Below are 13472 nucleotides of genomic sequence, written 5' to 3' on the forward strand. Positions count from 1 at the left end.
CAACATTGAAATCCGTCAATCGATCGTAGATTCCTTGAAATAATTGCGCTAGTGGCCATGAAATCAATCAGAGGCTCTTCTCGATGGATCGAGAACGAGGGTGGCCTGGGTTCCCAGTGAGAGAGTCTTCGTCATCGAGTTTGTAGAAAGTGCTGCCACTGCCGTTGTCATCGTGTCGGGACCTGCCACCGAAAGACGGGGTGCTTGTGGGTGTCTGCTCGACTCTGATATCGACGTCGACTCTTCGGTGAATTCCAGCTGAGCTACCGGGTATGCTATCCAGCTGCAAATCGGGAGGGACCGCTCCGACGCTGGCTCGGTGGTAGCTCTTGAGGCCTGCATCATGCTCGCCGCGATCGTGGAGCTGGGTGGTTCGGTTGGTTCGGGAGCGGCCCTTGGAGTAAGAGAGCGAGTTGAATCTGAAGCCGCTATCCTGGTCCTTCGCAAGTCGGGTAATGAGTGATGCCATGGACATCTCGATGTTGAGCTTGACCATGTAGGCGACGGGGTGGAACTGAATATAGACGACTTGGTTCGGAAGAGACATCAGACCAATAAGCATGGCCTGTTGAAGTCAGCCACAGAGGTTTCCAGAAGAGGAGAGAGTCAACCACTTACGTCCATGCCAATGGATAGAACCATGAGTTTGGCATTGAAGCCAACGAGGGGCTTGTACTTGACCAAGCCATGTTGACTAAGAAGACGCGTCTTCACGATTCTCAAGAAATACCAGTTGAGGCCAGCATCAACAATCAGAATCAGTACTTTCGAGGTACGATCCCAGTAGTGGTTGATTTGAACGAAACTGCAGGTGAACATTAGTAGCTTGTCCAACGGAAGACGCAGATATGGTAGCGGACTTACATGTCGCCCGCAGGAGGGTCCAAGTGAGATGGAATCCAGATGATGAAGACTGCGATGTTGATAACGGTGATCACCACCGCCGTTCCCCATTTCAGCCACATGATTGTCTTCTGGCTTTCTGCAATGACGGCAATTCGGTTGATGATGATTTGCATCAGCAGCTGAACCTCGAAGACCCAGAGGAATAAGATGAAGAATAGTACGGGAACCCTGAAAGACTTTGGTTAACAACGACGCGATGCCCACGAGATATCCTGCTGTAACCTACGTTGGTCCCAATATGCCATCCAGGAACAGCCATCCAATGATCGTGATGGCCAAGTTGGCCAAGATCTCACCCCACATCATGTAGATGTATGAACTTCGTAGGGGGTTCCGGTTCTGTCTCGTCTGCTTCATAGCCTCCCATACCGTCAAGAATCCGAAGCCGATCGTGAAGCCCGCTGCCAGAGAGGCGATCTGGTAGTCCGCCTTGGACGCCATCTTGAGTCGTGGAAAGGTCCAAGTCCGTGTTCGATTTCGTATTGAGGGTGCCGAAGTTCGGTCCGGTCCTCGAGATGCTCGTGGGTACGCCGGGTATGCAAGGACTCAAGGACCGCAGAGCGAAAGCCGGCGGGATGTCGTCAAGTCTTTAAACTCTAAAAGAAGGACCCTAGGAGGCGGCATCGAGAGGGGAGAGCCACTCTTAAGGCTTCCTTTGCTCTGCTTCAAACATCCCTCGTCAGTTCCACGTCCCACTCTTTCCGGTGGACAGCCTTTTCAAGTACACCTCGTCTGTGGCAATAGCAGCAAAATCTGTCTAAGGAATACCTAGAGCAGAATGTCAAAACGGCACAGGGTTGCCTTGGCCGCGGCAACGAACCTCTAGCCGTCCTTGATGGACCTCGGTGGGCTGGGCCCAGCCAAGAGCCCACATAGTGGTGACAGGAAGTAGTGTCATCCTTAGCTCGACGCCACGCGCCGTAACGTCGGAGGGCGCTTCACTACGACGCCGTAGTGGCAGAGAGGAAAGGATTGCGTACTATTATGAACAGGGGATATGAGACGACAGGTTCTGCAATCGACACGCCAGCCAGTCTAGCGGCCAAATGAACTGAACGAGACAGAGCCGATTAACTCTCGGCCGCCAGGGGTTAGCCCGCCGACGATATCTCAGAAGTTAATCGCAAGGAGATGGCAATCCTGTTTGCCCGAACATGAAGACAAAGGATCAACAGGCACAACAGCCAAGTCTTTCGATATGCCGTCATGCTCATCGTCAACTGCCGGAGGAAGGTTTGTTGAAGAAACCAGGCGTCGGTCGATCTTGGGATCAGTGTCACGCAACAGAAGAATGGGGACCCTTTCGAGAGGCCCTCCTGGAATGCGACTTGGGGTCCGGACAAGCAGGTATCCCCTTTCCGCGGATCCATTTCATCAGACGCGCAGCGTGGATAACATGGGTCATATGGGTCCTGCTTGCAAGAATCTCGCAAAAAAGGCGGGGAATATTAAAAGGGGACAACGGGTCAAGAACGAACATGGCTTCGCGAGCGAGAAACAAACTGGCGAGTCAGAATTGGAGATGCTCTGTTTTGCTGGAGACACGACGAAAAATACGCTGTGGGATCAGCAGATCGGCATCTCTCGAGATGGACGGATGCAGCTGCGGCCGTGCGCCGCTCCTCTTGAACAGCCAGAAAGGTGACAACGGCGAATGGCTTTCCCATCTGTCTGCTTCTTGAGTGAAAGACAGGAATAGACTTGGCTGCCAATACACAAGAAGGCATCTCCCAGCGAGACGGTCTCCAGAGGTTACGTTTCCCTCTCAAATCACGCGTGTAAATACAACTCCGGCAAGGAAAAAGACTCAAAACATCCGGTTCTCGTAGAGACCAGCAGCCAAACAAACCTGAAGCCACGAACCACTTCCAGCCAGAGCGCCGAACAGCCGTTCATGCGCATGGAACATTCTCACCCTCGTGCGTTCTGAAACGTGATCTCACAGGCGTCTGAGGAACTATTCCTTGGGGGCTGCAGGGCCGCATTGTTCCCTCCGGAGATATTTCCCACGTGGTTGAAAGCTTCGACCTAGTATCAATCGGGACACGAAGGCCGAGATAACCGTCAATAAGAGGTCGAGCATGGCGTCTCTGCCCGGGCGACATTGACATCCGCCAATTGCCATTGCCATTGGACATCTGCATGCCATTGAAATTTGAGTCGCCAAGGATAAGATGCCAGGGGTAAGAAGCGAGCGAAGAAACCTTCAAGAGGCCCCCGATCTCCTTTTCGCGTTCCACTTTCTGCAGCGTGCCAGTGGACCAGAGACGACACACATCAGGAAATGCGGGGAGCTGGCACGCTAAGGACATGGAATTCCGATGCTTCATCTCTTTTGTTACTCTTCCTCGTCTATTTATCTGTCAGCTAACAACAGGCAGACCTTCTAGCGACGAACGGTGGCTTGGGGAGAGGGGCAATTGCTTGAGTAATTCGAGCTTCAAAGAGTCAAGAGAAGCCCTCATCCGACGTTAGCACCGGCCGTGGCGTCGGCCGCTTGGAAACACCAGACTATTCCCACTTCGTCCCTCTCACCCGTGGCTTGGCTTGATCAGCACTGCGGTGACACTGAAGAACTCCCTCGGAACCACCTCCAAAACCAGAGATCCGCGTTCTGCAGCAGTTCAAGTTCCGCATCCGGAAAGTCTCTCGGCATATAGAAGGCCACTTCACATATCAAGAAACCAAACAAGAACCCCGGATGAACCATTGTTCAGTCTCGTGACCGCATTGTACCGTGGTAAGAGAAGCTCTGGCAAGGTCTGGAACTTGGGGAAATTTTGGTACTATGTCCGGTCATCATCTTGCCCTCGGCCGTGTTATCTAAGCGAGCTGAAAGCCGGCGCACTTTCTCGACAGCTTCCTGGATTTCTCGCCGAGCATCACACACGCGAAGACGAAGACGAAGGCGAGACGAATCTGCTGATGTGGTATATGATATTTTGGAGTCCGCCCTGGCGCCGACTAGAAGCTGTAGAGAACACTCGACCAGAAAACAACCGTTTAACTAACCCGCACGCGATTCCACTCCGAAGAAATTGGCACCAAGCTACTGACAAGAAGTGAAGGGCGAAAAATGCAACGAAACGGGGGCAGCCATCAACAACACAAACGCCCTGCTCGTCTAAAACCCGCTGAACCACATCATGCATCCTGGACATGCACATATTCCTCTAAAGTCCTCCAAATCCCTGGACGGGAAATGCATAGTTGACGTGGTGACTCTCGGTTTTCATACCGCCGGTGTACGTCGTCTTGTTCGCCGTCCGGCTTGCCCCTATCCCCGTCCACCCGATGACAGCGACGAAAGTCCTGCCGCCGTTGCCGCCACCGATGCTCGCGCTCCCGCTGCTTGGACCTCCGGAGCTGCCCCTGCCTAGCGAGAACCCGCTCGCCACGCCGTTGCAGCCAGGCATCGTCTTGGCCCTCTCAACAACTTCGCGCATCCTCTCTTCGGGCTCTAGGCAGTTCTCGAAGGTCAACGTCTCGACGATGGGAGAGTTGATGACCGCTTGCGGCGCGTACGGTTTGAACTGCAGCAGGTAGCTCGTCGCTTGGCCGTTCAGCACGGGTGCCAGCTTGGTCATGGCATCGGAATAGTCCCTCGTTCGCTTCCAGGCCTCGCTCGACTCTACGTTGATCCAACCTAATCGAGCACAGGCGAATTAGTTTGGTATCTTCCAACAGTGGAAGTTCTCCCCGGCTGATCGGCAGCGCGAAAATTCGAATCCGGGCGCAAAGAGGGCATCACGTACCAGTTAGTAGCTCCAGCTTCTGCGGATCCTCGCTCCATGGGCCCCATCGAGTACGGAGGTATCCGGGCTGGTTCTGAAGAGCTTGGAGCATGGACTTCAACTGCTCTTTCCACTCGTCGATGGGACCCTTGACGGGAATAATCACGCGCTCGGTGACAGCGTTGGCAAGCTGGGCGGCGGGGTCCATCGCGACGGATAGCGGATGGCTGCGTACAATCCTGCGGCTTGCTTTTCGACGGCTATGCTCCCTACTCAGACCTCTTTACTGAATTTCTCTCGACTCACAACAATGACGAACGGGTAACGGGTAGATGACTTGAAGTTGATTTATAGTTGCTGCTAAGCTTAGGTAGCTAGCTGGAGACGTCCGGATCCTTTCAGCTGTCGCAATACTCCTTTCCCCTTCTAGCTGATGTGGAAACAACCTTAAACTTAAATACCCGTGTTCACCGAGAACGAACAAGACGCGACTGGGTAGGAGAATACGTTCCAGACGAGAAGCTTGGCTTTGGATGGAGGTGTGTGAGAAGAAACAAGGCTGATGACGTTCCTCCCGGCTGGGAGAAACGGTATTCATGTTCGCCCGACAGTCTGGCACCGCAGTTCGGGTTGTGGCGAAGCGCAACGCCGACGGCATATTCTCACTTCCCTCCCTCCCTGTCCACCGAGGCTATCGTGGGAACCCCCGATCAAAGCTTCATGGGTTCGTCGACGTCCGTCAGGGCGCGCGAGAGGGGAAATAACCTCGCGAGAGCGCGTCGCAATCGCAAGTTTACCCATTCCGCCGAGGCTTGTTGTCGAGCCCAAGAGTGTTCCAAGCTCCCTCGTTCTCACGGAGCGAAGCCGGCGAAACCCAAAGCGGGAAACGTTCTAGAAACGCCGCGCCCTCCGCTCCGCGCCAACTGAGGATTGCCGATGCGAAACTTCTCCAGCCGCTCCTCCGGAGCTGGCCGCACCCCGGCTCAGTCCGCCCGCCGTCTGTCCCATGGCTGCGGCTTTGCAATGTCAAGCACGCCATTGGGCGTTTGGCAGGTTTGAGAACGCAGGTAGGGTTAGGGAAAGATGGGATGATGTATGTATGCAGGAGAAAACGAGAGTGTGCGATGTTGCTTGACGCCCGCACTCGGACAATGCCGGCCGAGATAGCCGGTGAACTGGCTGGTTTACCCCACGGACATGGACGGCCAGCTCAACTTGTTTCGTTTCACTTGCGTCTCCCACCGCGAAGATAAGACACCGTCTGTCAAGACTGCATCTTGCATGCCGCATCTCACAACGGGAACGGCTGTCTGTGTGTTCAAGGTTCCCGTCAAATAACGTTTCATGACAAGTTTCTTCCCGTCCACCAAGTCCGCGACTCCCGCCCACCTACCCCAACTATCTCCTACACGAACATGGCTGTGATGTGCCGTTTGTTCGCATATTATACCGCTTCAAGCTTTCGATTTCAACCCAAAACTGCTCCACGACGTCCGCCACGTCAAGAAGAAGAGAGTTTCATGACATGGTGCCCCCCACTCAGCCCAGACGAGTCCAGCCGTGGCCAACTTGCGCCACGACTGCACTTACACCATGGCGGCGGTGTGCCACCCAACAGGTTTCCAAGCCACCATTTGGGCATCTGTCATGTTTGAATCTAGTTAGGCCTGCATTTAATGTTCGTATTAGGCAGCTGTCGACGTCGAACAGGTGGTCGGTCCATAGACCTAAAGCAACTGTTACAGCTCGCTTGCCGAAAAGCCTGCAGATCCGCGTATTAGAATCGAGACTTCAGACGGCTCGGTCTCTTTCGGCCTCGAACTCGCGTTCTGGGAGCTCCCCGAGCAACGAACGGGTGTAGTTCATGAATGTCCGCACGAATGGGTCCAGCCGTTAGAGCATGAGTAGTGGGAACTACTGCACGACGTCGTTCGTCCTCCAATATTCCAAGATAAGCAAATATATCGTGACGTGCATTGTTGACTTGTCTCGTTGGGGTCCACAGCAACTGGGGATCTGATCGTAGAAGATATGTTAAATGGCCTTGAGAGTCTTGATTTGATCGTGATGAGGGTTCGTCATTGGCAAATGCTACAATACCTCCCTCTCGCCTTGACTTCTGAGATAAACCTTGGAGATAACCCCTTATTGCTATAACCAACCCTCAAATCGGCACTATGGCACCGACCCACAAGCCCATGGCCCTTCCTCCGAACTTCACCTCAGAAAAGTTCCAAGAATTTATCCTCCGCGCTCAAGACATCTGCGGCGCCGAAAATGTCCGCGTCGTCCCGAATGATAAACCGCTTGAAGGCGACTCGTACCTCAACCAGCCGAAGTCGCACGACCACTTTCCGCTTTACGAGAAGACGAAATTCGTAGCCTCAGCTGTCATCACGCCGCGTCATGTACCCGATGTCCAGGCCCTGGTTAGCCTTTGCAACGAGACGGTCATGCCCGTTTGGCCCATCTCCCTCGGGCGCAACTTCGGATACGGCGGAGCCTCTCCGCGCGTTCCGGGCTCGGTGGTGATGGACCTCGGACACCATATGAACCGAATCCTCGAAGTCAACGTCGAGGGTGCGTACGCTCTTCTCGAGCCCGGCGTAAGCTTCCGTGATCTCCACGAGTACCTCGAGAAGCACAACCTGAGGGAGCACCTGTGGCTTTCCGTCCCGGTCGGGCAGGGCTCGGTGCTCGGCAATGCTGTTGAGCGAGGAGTTGGAGCTACGCCATACGGCGATCATTGGGGTATGCATTGTGGTATGGAGGTGGTACTTCCGAACGGAAAGTTGGTGCGCACCGGGATGGGCGGCGTGCCGAACCCCAACGCCGACCCGAACGTGAGGCCCGACGAGCAGCCCGCCAATGAGACTTGGCAGCTCTTCAACACCGGCTACGGTCCGTACAACGACGGCCTATTTTCACAGAGCAATCTTGGTATCGTGACCAAAATCGGAATGTGGCTGATGCCAAATCCTGGAGGCTATCAGCCGTACGAGATCACCTTTGAGAACGACTCCGACTTGCCCAAGGTAGTCGACATCATTCGTCCGCTGCGTCTGCAGATGGTCTTGCAGAATGTGCCGTTTCTTCGTCACACACTTCTGAATGCTGCACACAGCGGACCTAAGACCAAGTATACCGACAAGGAGGGCCCGTTGTCCGAAGATGAGATCAATGTCATTGCGAAGCAGCTGGACATGGGACGATGGCAGCTGATTGGTGCTGTGTACGGACCGAAGCCAGTCCGCGATGTCTTGTTAAGAGTCATCAAGCACGAGTTCCTCTCCATACCGGGTTCGCGGTTCTTCCTCCCTGAAGACCGACCAAGAGAAAGCCCTCTCCGGGCCCGAGAGTTGCTGATGCAGGGGATTCCTACAGTGGAAGAGTTGAAATGTCTTGAGTAAGTCAGCTCGTCTGAGATAAGATACGAAAGCAGCTAACGAGGTGGTCAGATGGCTCCCCAACGGCGGTCAACTTCTGTGGGCTCCCATCTCAAAGGTCTCCGGTGAGGACGCAAAGAAGCAGCACGACGTCGCCAAGAATCTGATCACGAAATACGGCTTTGACTACCTCGGCGCCTTCGCCGTTGGAATGCGAGAGCTTCGTAAGTCTCCCAATCGAATTCTGCGGCGATTCCATGTTCTTACATGATATGTTACTGATTATCGTCAGATCATGTAATTGGTATTCCCTACCGTCTCGATGTGCCCGACGACGTGACTCGTGTCCGCCAGCTGGCTCACGCGCTCATAAAAGAGACGACAGCTCACGGATGGGGCCAGTTCCGCGCTCACACGGCTCTTATGGACCCCGTTGCTGATGCCTTCAACTGGAACGACAACGCACAAATGCAGCTCAATGAGACCATCAAGAACGCGCTCGACCCTAATGGGATCATCGCACCGGGTAAGAACGGCGTATGGCCCGCAAGTTACAATAAGAAAGATTGGGTGTTGGACGGGAAATAATCGTCACGAATGCCAGGCAAGTGGTGAAGGAAAACTGTCGCTTCTGGTAGGGTTCAGTGGTGAGAGGAGCGGACATGAAGCGGCAGCTAATCTCATCCAAATTTTGGGCCGTGTTATGAATGGAGACTAGACGTCCTGGGCCGAACGAGATGTGACGTGTAGGTGATGCTTAGAGATTTGGTAGTCGATGAACGTAGACAGAATGACGAGGTCGACAAAGTCGACGGACGCTGAAAAGATAGAAAGGCTAGAACAATAGATACCCTCGGCCATATCTATCGCCGAGGAGTAGAGCCCAAGAACGTTACCGAAGTCGGTTAGATGAGGCTGATCAATTTGAGATGCAATCCCACACATCTCGATCCACGTAGGCCACGTTTCTTTTTGATCTAATAAGCCTAAACCGATCAGCCATTTCCTTAGCCCAAGGATGAGTAATTACCGGCTAGTCAGGAACGAACTGGAGGTAGACCCGATGCGACCGGGGTCCGGAGCTTCATATCCGGGGTCCGATCCCGGATGAACGGGCAAGCAAGACAAACAGTCATCACTTTTCATATCGAGCCATCAATTCGCAAAGATCATCTTACCCAAAGCCCGTAGTTCATCTCAAAAGAAACTCCTCCCGCCGTTTTCCCACATCCGGAACAGGGGTTTACTCAAAATCGACGTGAATGAGAGGCGCGAAAAGCCTCATGCATCCGATGTAAGCGTCATCAAGACCGGGGCCGACCATTCACGGCCCGGCGAAGTGGGCCCGCCAAATGGTTCGTCCCACACCGGAGCCAACTCCGTGAGGTACTTCTGACGTCTATTTGATGGTAAGGCTGGCTGGTCGGGAATATTTTGTGGTCGTGTTATGGAGAGCGACATTTTGTTTCTTGCCCGTAGATCTGGAGCTACCGACAATCTGCCCCAGCTCACCTGAGTGAGCGCAATTGGCGATGACGGCACAATTACAGCCAAAGACTCGGGAACGCGAGTGTAAGCGCGTCGGAAATACACCAACTACGCAATTAGCTCGACCAGGTGAGAAAATTTCCGATGAGCCGCGCAGGCTCAGTCTATGAAATCATCTCTGAATCGTCCCGCCGGGGCTGGCGGTGGAATCGACGCACCGAAATCGGGACTGGCGGTCGTGATGCGGTAATGCATATGGGGAGGACGTCGACTTTCTTGATTCGTGCCAGCGAGCCAAAGGGGATATAAGAACCAGCTTGAGTTCGCTTATTGCAACGGGAAAAAGAAGAGACCTTCAGCGCAATCCAATCGCAACAACACAACGAGGAACTTCATACCGAAGGTCCAACATGGCGCCTAGAAGCCTTCTTCAGCACGCCGGGCTGCTTGCCTTGGCCACGAGCATCAACGCCATTCCGTTTGTCTCAGAGCCGCAGACCACAGTCACCTCCGAGCCGGCCTTCACGCCCTCTCAGGTCCCTCACACCAACGTGACCTCCCACGGCCCTTACACAGGCCCATCGCCAACCACGACTGGTGCCATTTCAACCAGCGTCCTGGCATCCGAGGTTCCTCAGCTCCCTCCTCCAGACGACGCATACGACTACCCTGCAGACGGAAAACTTCACGGTGACCAGCCAGCTCCGTATACCCCGTCCGGTGGCATCGGGACTAATGGCTCTGCTCCGGTCTACCGCGTCCAGAGTGACTTTGACTTCCAGTCTCTCGCTCTGGGCCTGTACCAGGAGTACATTGAGCTTGACCTCTTCCACTGGGGTCTTGCCACCTACTCTGATGAGGACTTCGAGGAGCTTGGCTTGAATGCCGAGGACCGCTTCCTGCTGCAGCACATGGCCGACCAGGAGATCGGCCACGCGACCGTCATCACGAACCTCCTCGGTCCCCAGGCCCCGCAGCAGTGCACATACAACTATCCCGTCTCAAACCTGCGCGAGTACATCGACTTCAACCAGAAGCTCACCCGCTGGGGCGAGGCCGGCGTGTACGGCTTCCTCCCTCACCTCAACTCCGGCCCGGCCGCCCAGCTCTTGCTGCAGAGCATCACGGTCGAGGCCCGCCAGCAGATGATCTTCCGCCAGTTCGAGGGCCTGTTCCCGATGCCTGAGTGGCACACCGTCGGTATCCCGCAGAGCTGGGCGTGGACGTTGCTCGCCCCTTATATTTCCTCCTGCCCCTGGAACCAGACTCGTTTGATCTGGCAGAACTTCCCTGCTCTGCACATCCTGAACCAGCCTAACCCTTACCGCATCAACGGGTCGAACGTCTGGAACGAGACCACTGGAGGTTGGGCCAACACCGCGGCGACGACCAACATCACCGACTCCGAGTCGTGCGTGAACGCCACGGGCCCCGGTCAGGACTGCAGTGCTGCCATCACGCACAACCGCACCGAGCCGCTGTCGTACCCCGGTCGCCAGGTGTTCCTGCAGTGGGACGCGCCTGGGCAGCCGGTTGGCCCCAACAACAGCTACATCACCTCCACCAATGTGCAGGAACCCAAGTTCGCCGCGTGGGTGTCGCAGCTGAACGTCACGTACTCTGCTTTGCTGAATGTCAGCATGGAGGATCGTACCGCGTACACGATCCAGCCTAACGTGTCGACTTGGGAGTATGACCCAGCAATCAACTCGACCATGTTCCTGGCTCTTACGGACACTGATCTGTACGTCACGCCGTACAACTTGACCATGATCAACCCGCATGTTGCTGCTCTGGCCGTGTACCAGGCTGGCTAAGCATCAAGTAACTGAACATAAGACCTGCTTCGGCAATGTCATCAGCATAACGAAGATCAGGGGGATGCCGACGGATATTGTTCTGGCTCACTTCCTACTACTGTAATGCTTAGCGAATAATTTTAATGAAATGAACATGTAAATGGACCTTTACTCATCTGAATGCGTATTTCGCTTGATTTCTCTCCATCCAATGTGACCAGTCTCAATGGTGAGTAGGTCGCTTGACTCCTCATAATCATGTCGCCAAGGATTTGGGGGACTGTGTGAAAATCAATTGGCATTATGTTGCTCGCCTAGAATCATAGTAACTTCGTTGCACGTCTGAATATTTTCTCATGTCAACCCGTATTCGCCGGTCCATGCGAAGATGCGGACCCTATTTCCCCGTGCGCCATGCGGCCTTGCACGCCTTCTTTTGTTCTACCGAATGCATGTACAATTGTGAAGACAATCCATTAGAGCTCGTTGTGCTCCTGACCGTCGTCGGAGTCGGCGACGATGGTCTTGACGACATCTGCAGCCTCGGCAACCTTGCTTGCGACCTTCTCGGCGATCTTCTCGGTGGCGGACTCGGCAGCCTCGCTGGCCTTCTCGCTGGCCTTGACGATGATCTTCTCGGGCTTGGGGACACCGTCGATGCCGACGAGCTCGGTCTCGAAAACTATAGAACCCTGTGATTAGCCTGGAAATTTTCAATCAGGCTGCCACAGACACATACCAAGGGTAGAGCCGGCAGGAATAGGGCCCATGCCACGGTTGCCGTAGCCCAGCTCAGGGGGAATGGTCAAGGTCCTGCAAGGCGTCAGAATCGATTGGTCTTGGAGTGTTTGAGCGGCTCTTATTCACCTCTTCTCGCCAATGCACATGTCCAAAAGACCCTGGTCCCAGCTGTCGAATTGTCAGTTAAAGTTCTTCGCTGTTTGTTGACCGTATGACTGAACTGACCCCTTGATAACCTGGCCGCTGCCGAGCTTGAAGCTGAGAGGGGTTCCGCGGTCGTAGCCTTGAAGAATGAGGCGTCAGTATTGATACATTGGTCTGGAAGCTGTGACTCCGGCTTACTGGCATCGAACTTCTCTCCATTAGACTGCAGGGTACCGCGGTAGTGCATGTTGACCTTGTCGCCGTTCTTGGTCTTGCGCTCGCACTCGACGGCCTGGGTAACGTCGATCTGGAGGTCGGCAGCAGCAACGCTGATGGCGCTGGAGGCCAGAAGGCCGAGAGAAAGAAGGAGACCCTGCATTGTGACTGAAGTTGGACGGCGAGGCGTGAGTGTTTTGGTGAAGATTGGTCGTGATATGAATGATTTGGCGGTCAATTGGTCGAGGTAGAGACGAACAGCTGGCGAGCAACAAGGAAGACAGCTGCAGCGGCGGGGGGGACCACTGCCCGCCAACCGGTGGCGGAGGGCGGGTTGAAGCCACGCCGCCTTTCGGTGCCCGGGCCACCCCCGGTGACAAGTCTCCGATTGGCCAATCGGCTCCGAGATTGAGGGGATCCTTATCAGATATTCCGGGGCTCGGATCCATCTTTATCGATAAGGCGTGACGAGGGTGGCTTATCTTATCGCCTTGCGTCTGCCTTGCAGCAGGGGACCGAGAGCTCCCACTGACAGCTCTCCGTGACGTGTGACGTCAAACCGGACAGACGCCAAACACTGAACCAAAACACTCCCACGATGATGATGATGACGGGCAGTGGGGGCCCTCGCTCGCACGTGAGATTCTCGAACGCCCTGGATTTCTCATCATCCTGGATCCGAGTCACTTGACCTCGCGTTCAGCTCGCTCAGGAATCCCAGGTACACGCATCGCCTCGCCTGCCTGCCTGGTCTGGCACCCGCTGCTCTTTGCGGTTCGATCTTTTCTTTTTCCTAAGCCTCGACTTCGTGTCCACGAGGTCCTCGACCACAGCCGGGCGGTGCAGAACCTGGACACCGAAGTGAAGAGTCATTGCGGCCAAGGCAGATCATTGTGGCATGTCTGGAGCTGCCGAGGCAGGCGCCGTCCACGAAGTCCTGTCTCATTTGCTGGACGTCAACGCCATCAACCACCATCACGGCCGTTTTTTCGATGTGCTACCCACCTCGGCGAGTCGGCGACGTTGCGTGCCTGTCAGAAATGTCCACGCACCATTCA

At 54.8% G+C, this 13472-nt stretch overlaps 5 protein-coding genes across 5 annotated transcripts; 2 read left to right on the plus strand and 3 right to left on the minus strand.

The window, feature by feature from the left end:
- Nucleotides 1-67: 67 nt before the first annotated feature.
- CkaCkLH20_05754 (uncharacterized protein) lies at nucleotides 68-1347 on the minus strand (the record flags this gene model as incomplete). The annotated part of the gene is made up of 4 exons (XM_038888472.1): nucleotides 68-565; nucleotides 619-805; nucleotides 865-1074; nucleotides 1133-1347. 4 exons carry the CDS (start codon nucleotides 1345-1347, stop codon nucleotides 68-70), a joined length of 1110 nt encoding a protein of 369 aa, XP_038746369.1.
- A 2732-nt stretch (nucleotides 1348-4079) lies between these two features.
- CkaCkLH20_05755 (uncharacterized protein) lies at nucleotides 4080-4848 on the minus strand (the record flags this gene model as incomplete). Its single annotated transcript, XM_038888473.1, has 2 exons — nucleotides 4080-4552; nucleotides 4662-4848. The coding sequence occupies 2 exons, from the start codon at nucleotides 4846-4848 to the stop codon at nucleotides 4080-4082; spliced, it is 660 nt and encodes a 219-aa protein (XP_038746370.1).
- Nucleotides 4849-6817: 1969 nt separating this feature from the next.
- On the plus strand, nucleotides 6818-8614 carry CkaCkLH20_05756 (putative alpha methylacyl-CoA racemase; the record flags this gene model as incomplete). The annotated part of the gene is made up of 3 exons (XM_038888474.1): nucleotides 6818-8046; nucleotides 8099-8250; nucleotides 8319-8614. 3 exons carry the CDS (start codon nucleotides 6818-6820, stop codon nucleotides 8612-8614), a joined length of 1677 nt encoding a protein of 558 aa, XP_038746371.1.
- A 1310-nt stretch (nucleotides 8615-9924) lies between these two features.
- On the plus strand, nucleotides 9925-11331 carry CkaCkLH20_05757 (uncharacterized protein; the record flags this gene model as incomplete). The annotated part of the gene is made up of 1 exon (XM_038888475.1): nucleotides 9925-11331. One exon carries the CDS (start codon nucleotides 9925-9927, stop codon nucleotides 11329-11331), a length of 1407 nt encoding a protein of 468 aa, XP_038746372.1.
- Nucleotides 11332-11789: 458 nt separating this feature from the next.
- On the minus strand, nucleotides 11790-12577 carry CkaCkLH20_05758 (fkbp-type peptidyl-prolyl; the record flags this gene model as incomplete). Its single annotated transcript, XM_038888476.1, has 5 exons — nucleotides 11790-11995; nucleotides 12053-12126; nucleotides 12181-12222; nucleotides 12280-12337; nucleotides 12397-12577. The coding sequence occupies 5 exons, from the start codon at nucleotides 12575-12577 to the stop codon at nucleotides 11790-11792; spliced, it is 561 nt and encodes a 186-aa protein (XP_038746373.1).
- Nucleotides 12578-13472: the final 895 nt, after the last annotated feature.

The sequence above is a fragment of the Colletotrichum karsti genome (assembly GCF_011947395.1).
Source record: "Colletotrichum karsti strain CkLH20 chromosome Unknown Scaffold16, whole genome shotgun sequence".
Taxonomy (NCBI): domain Eukaryota; kingdom Fungi; phylum Ascomycota; class Sordariomycetes; order Glomerellales; family Glomerellaceae; genus Colletotrichum; species Colletotrichum karsti.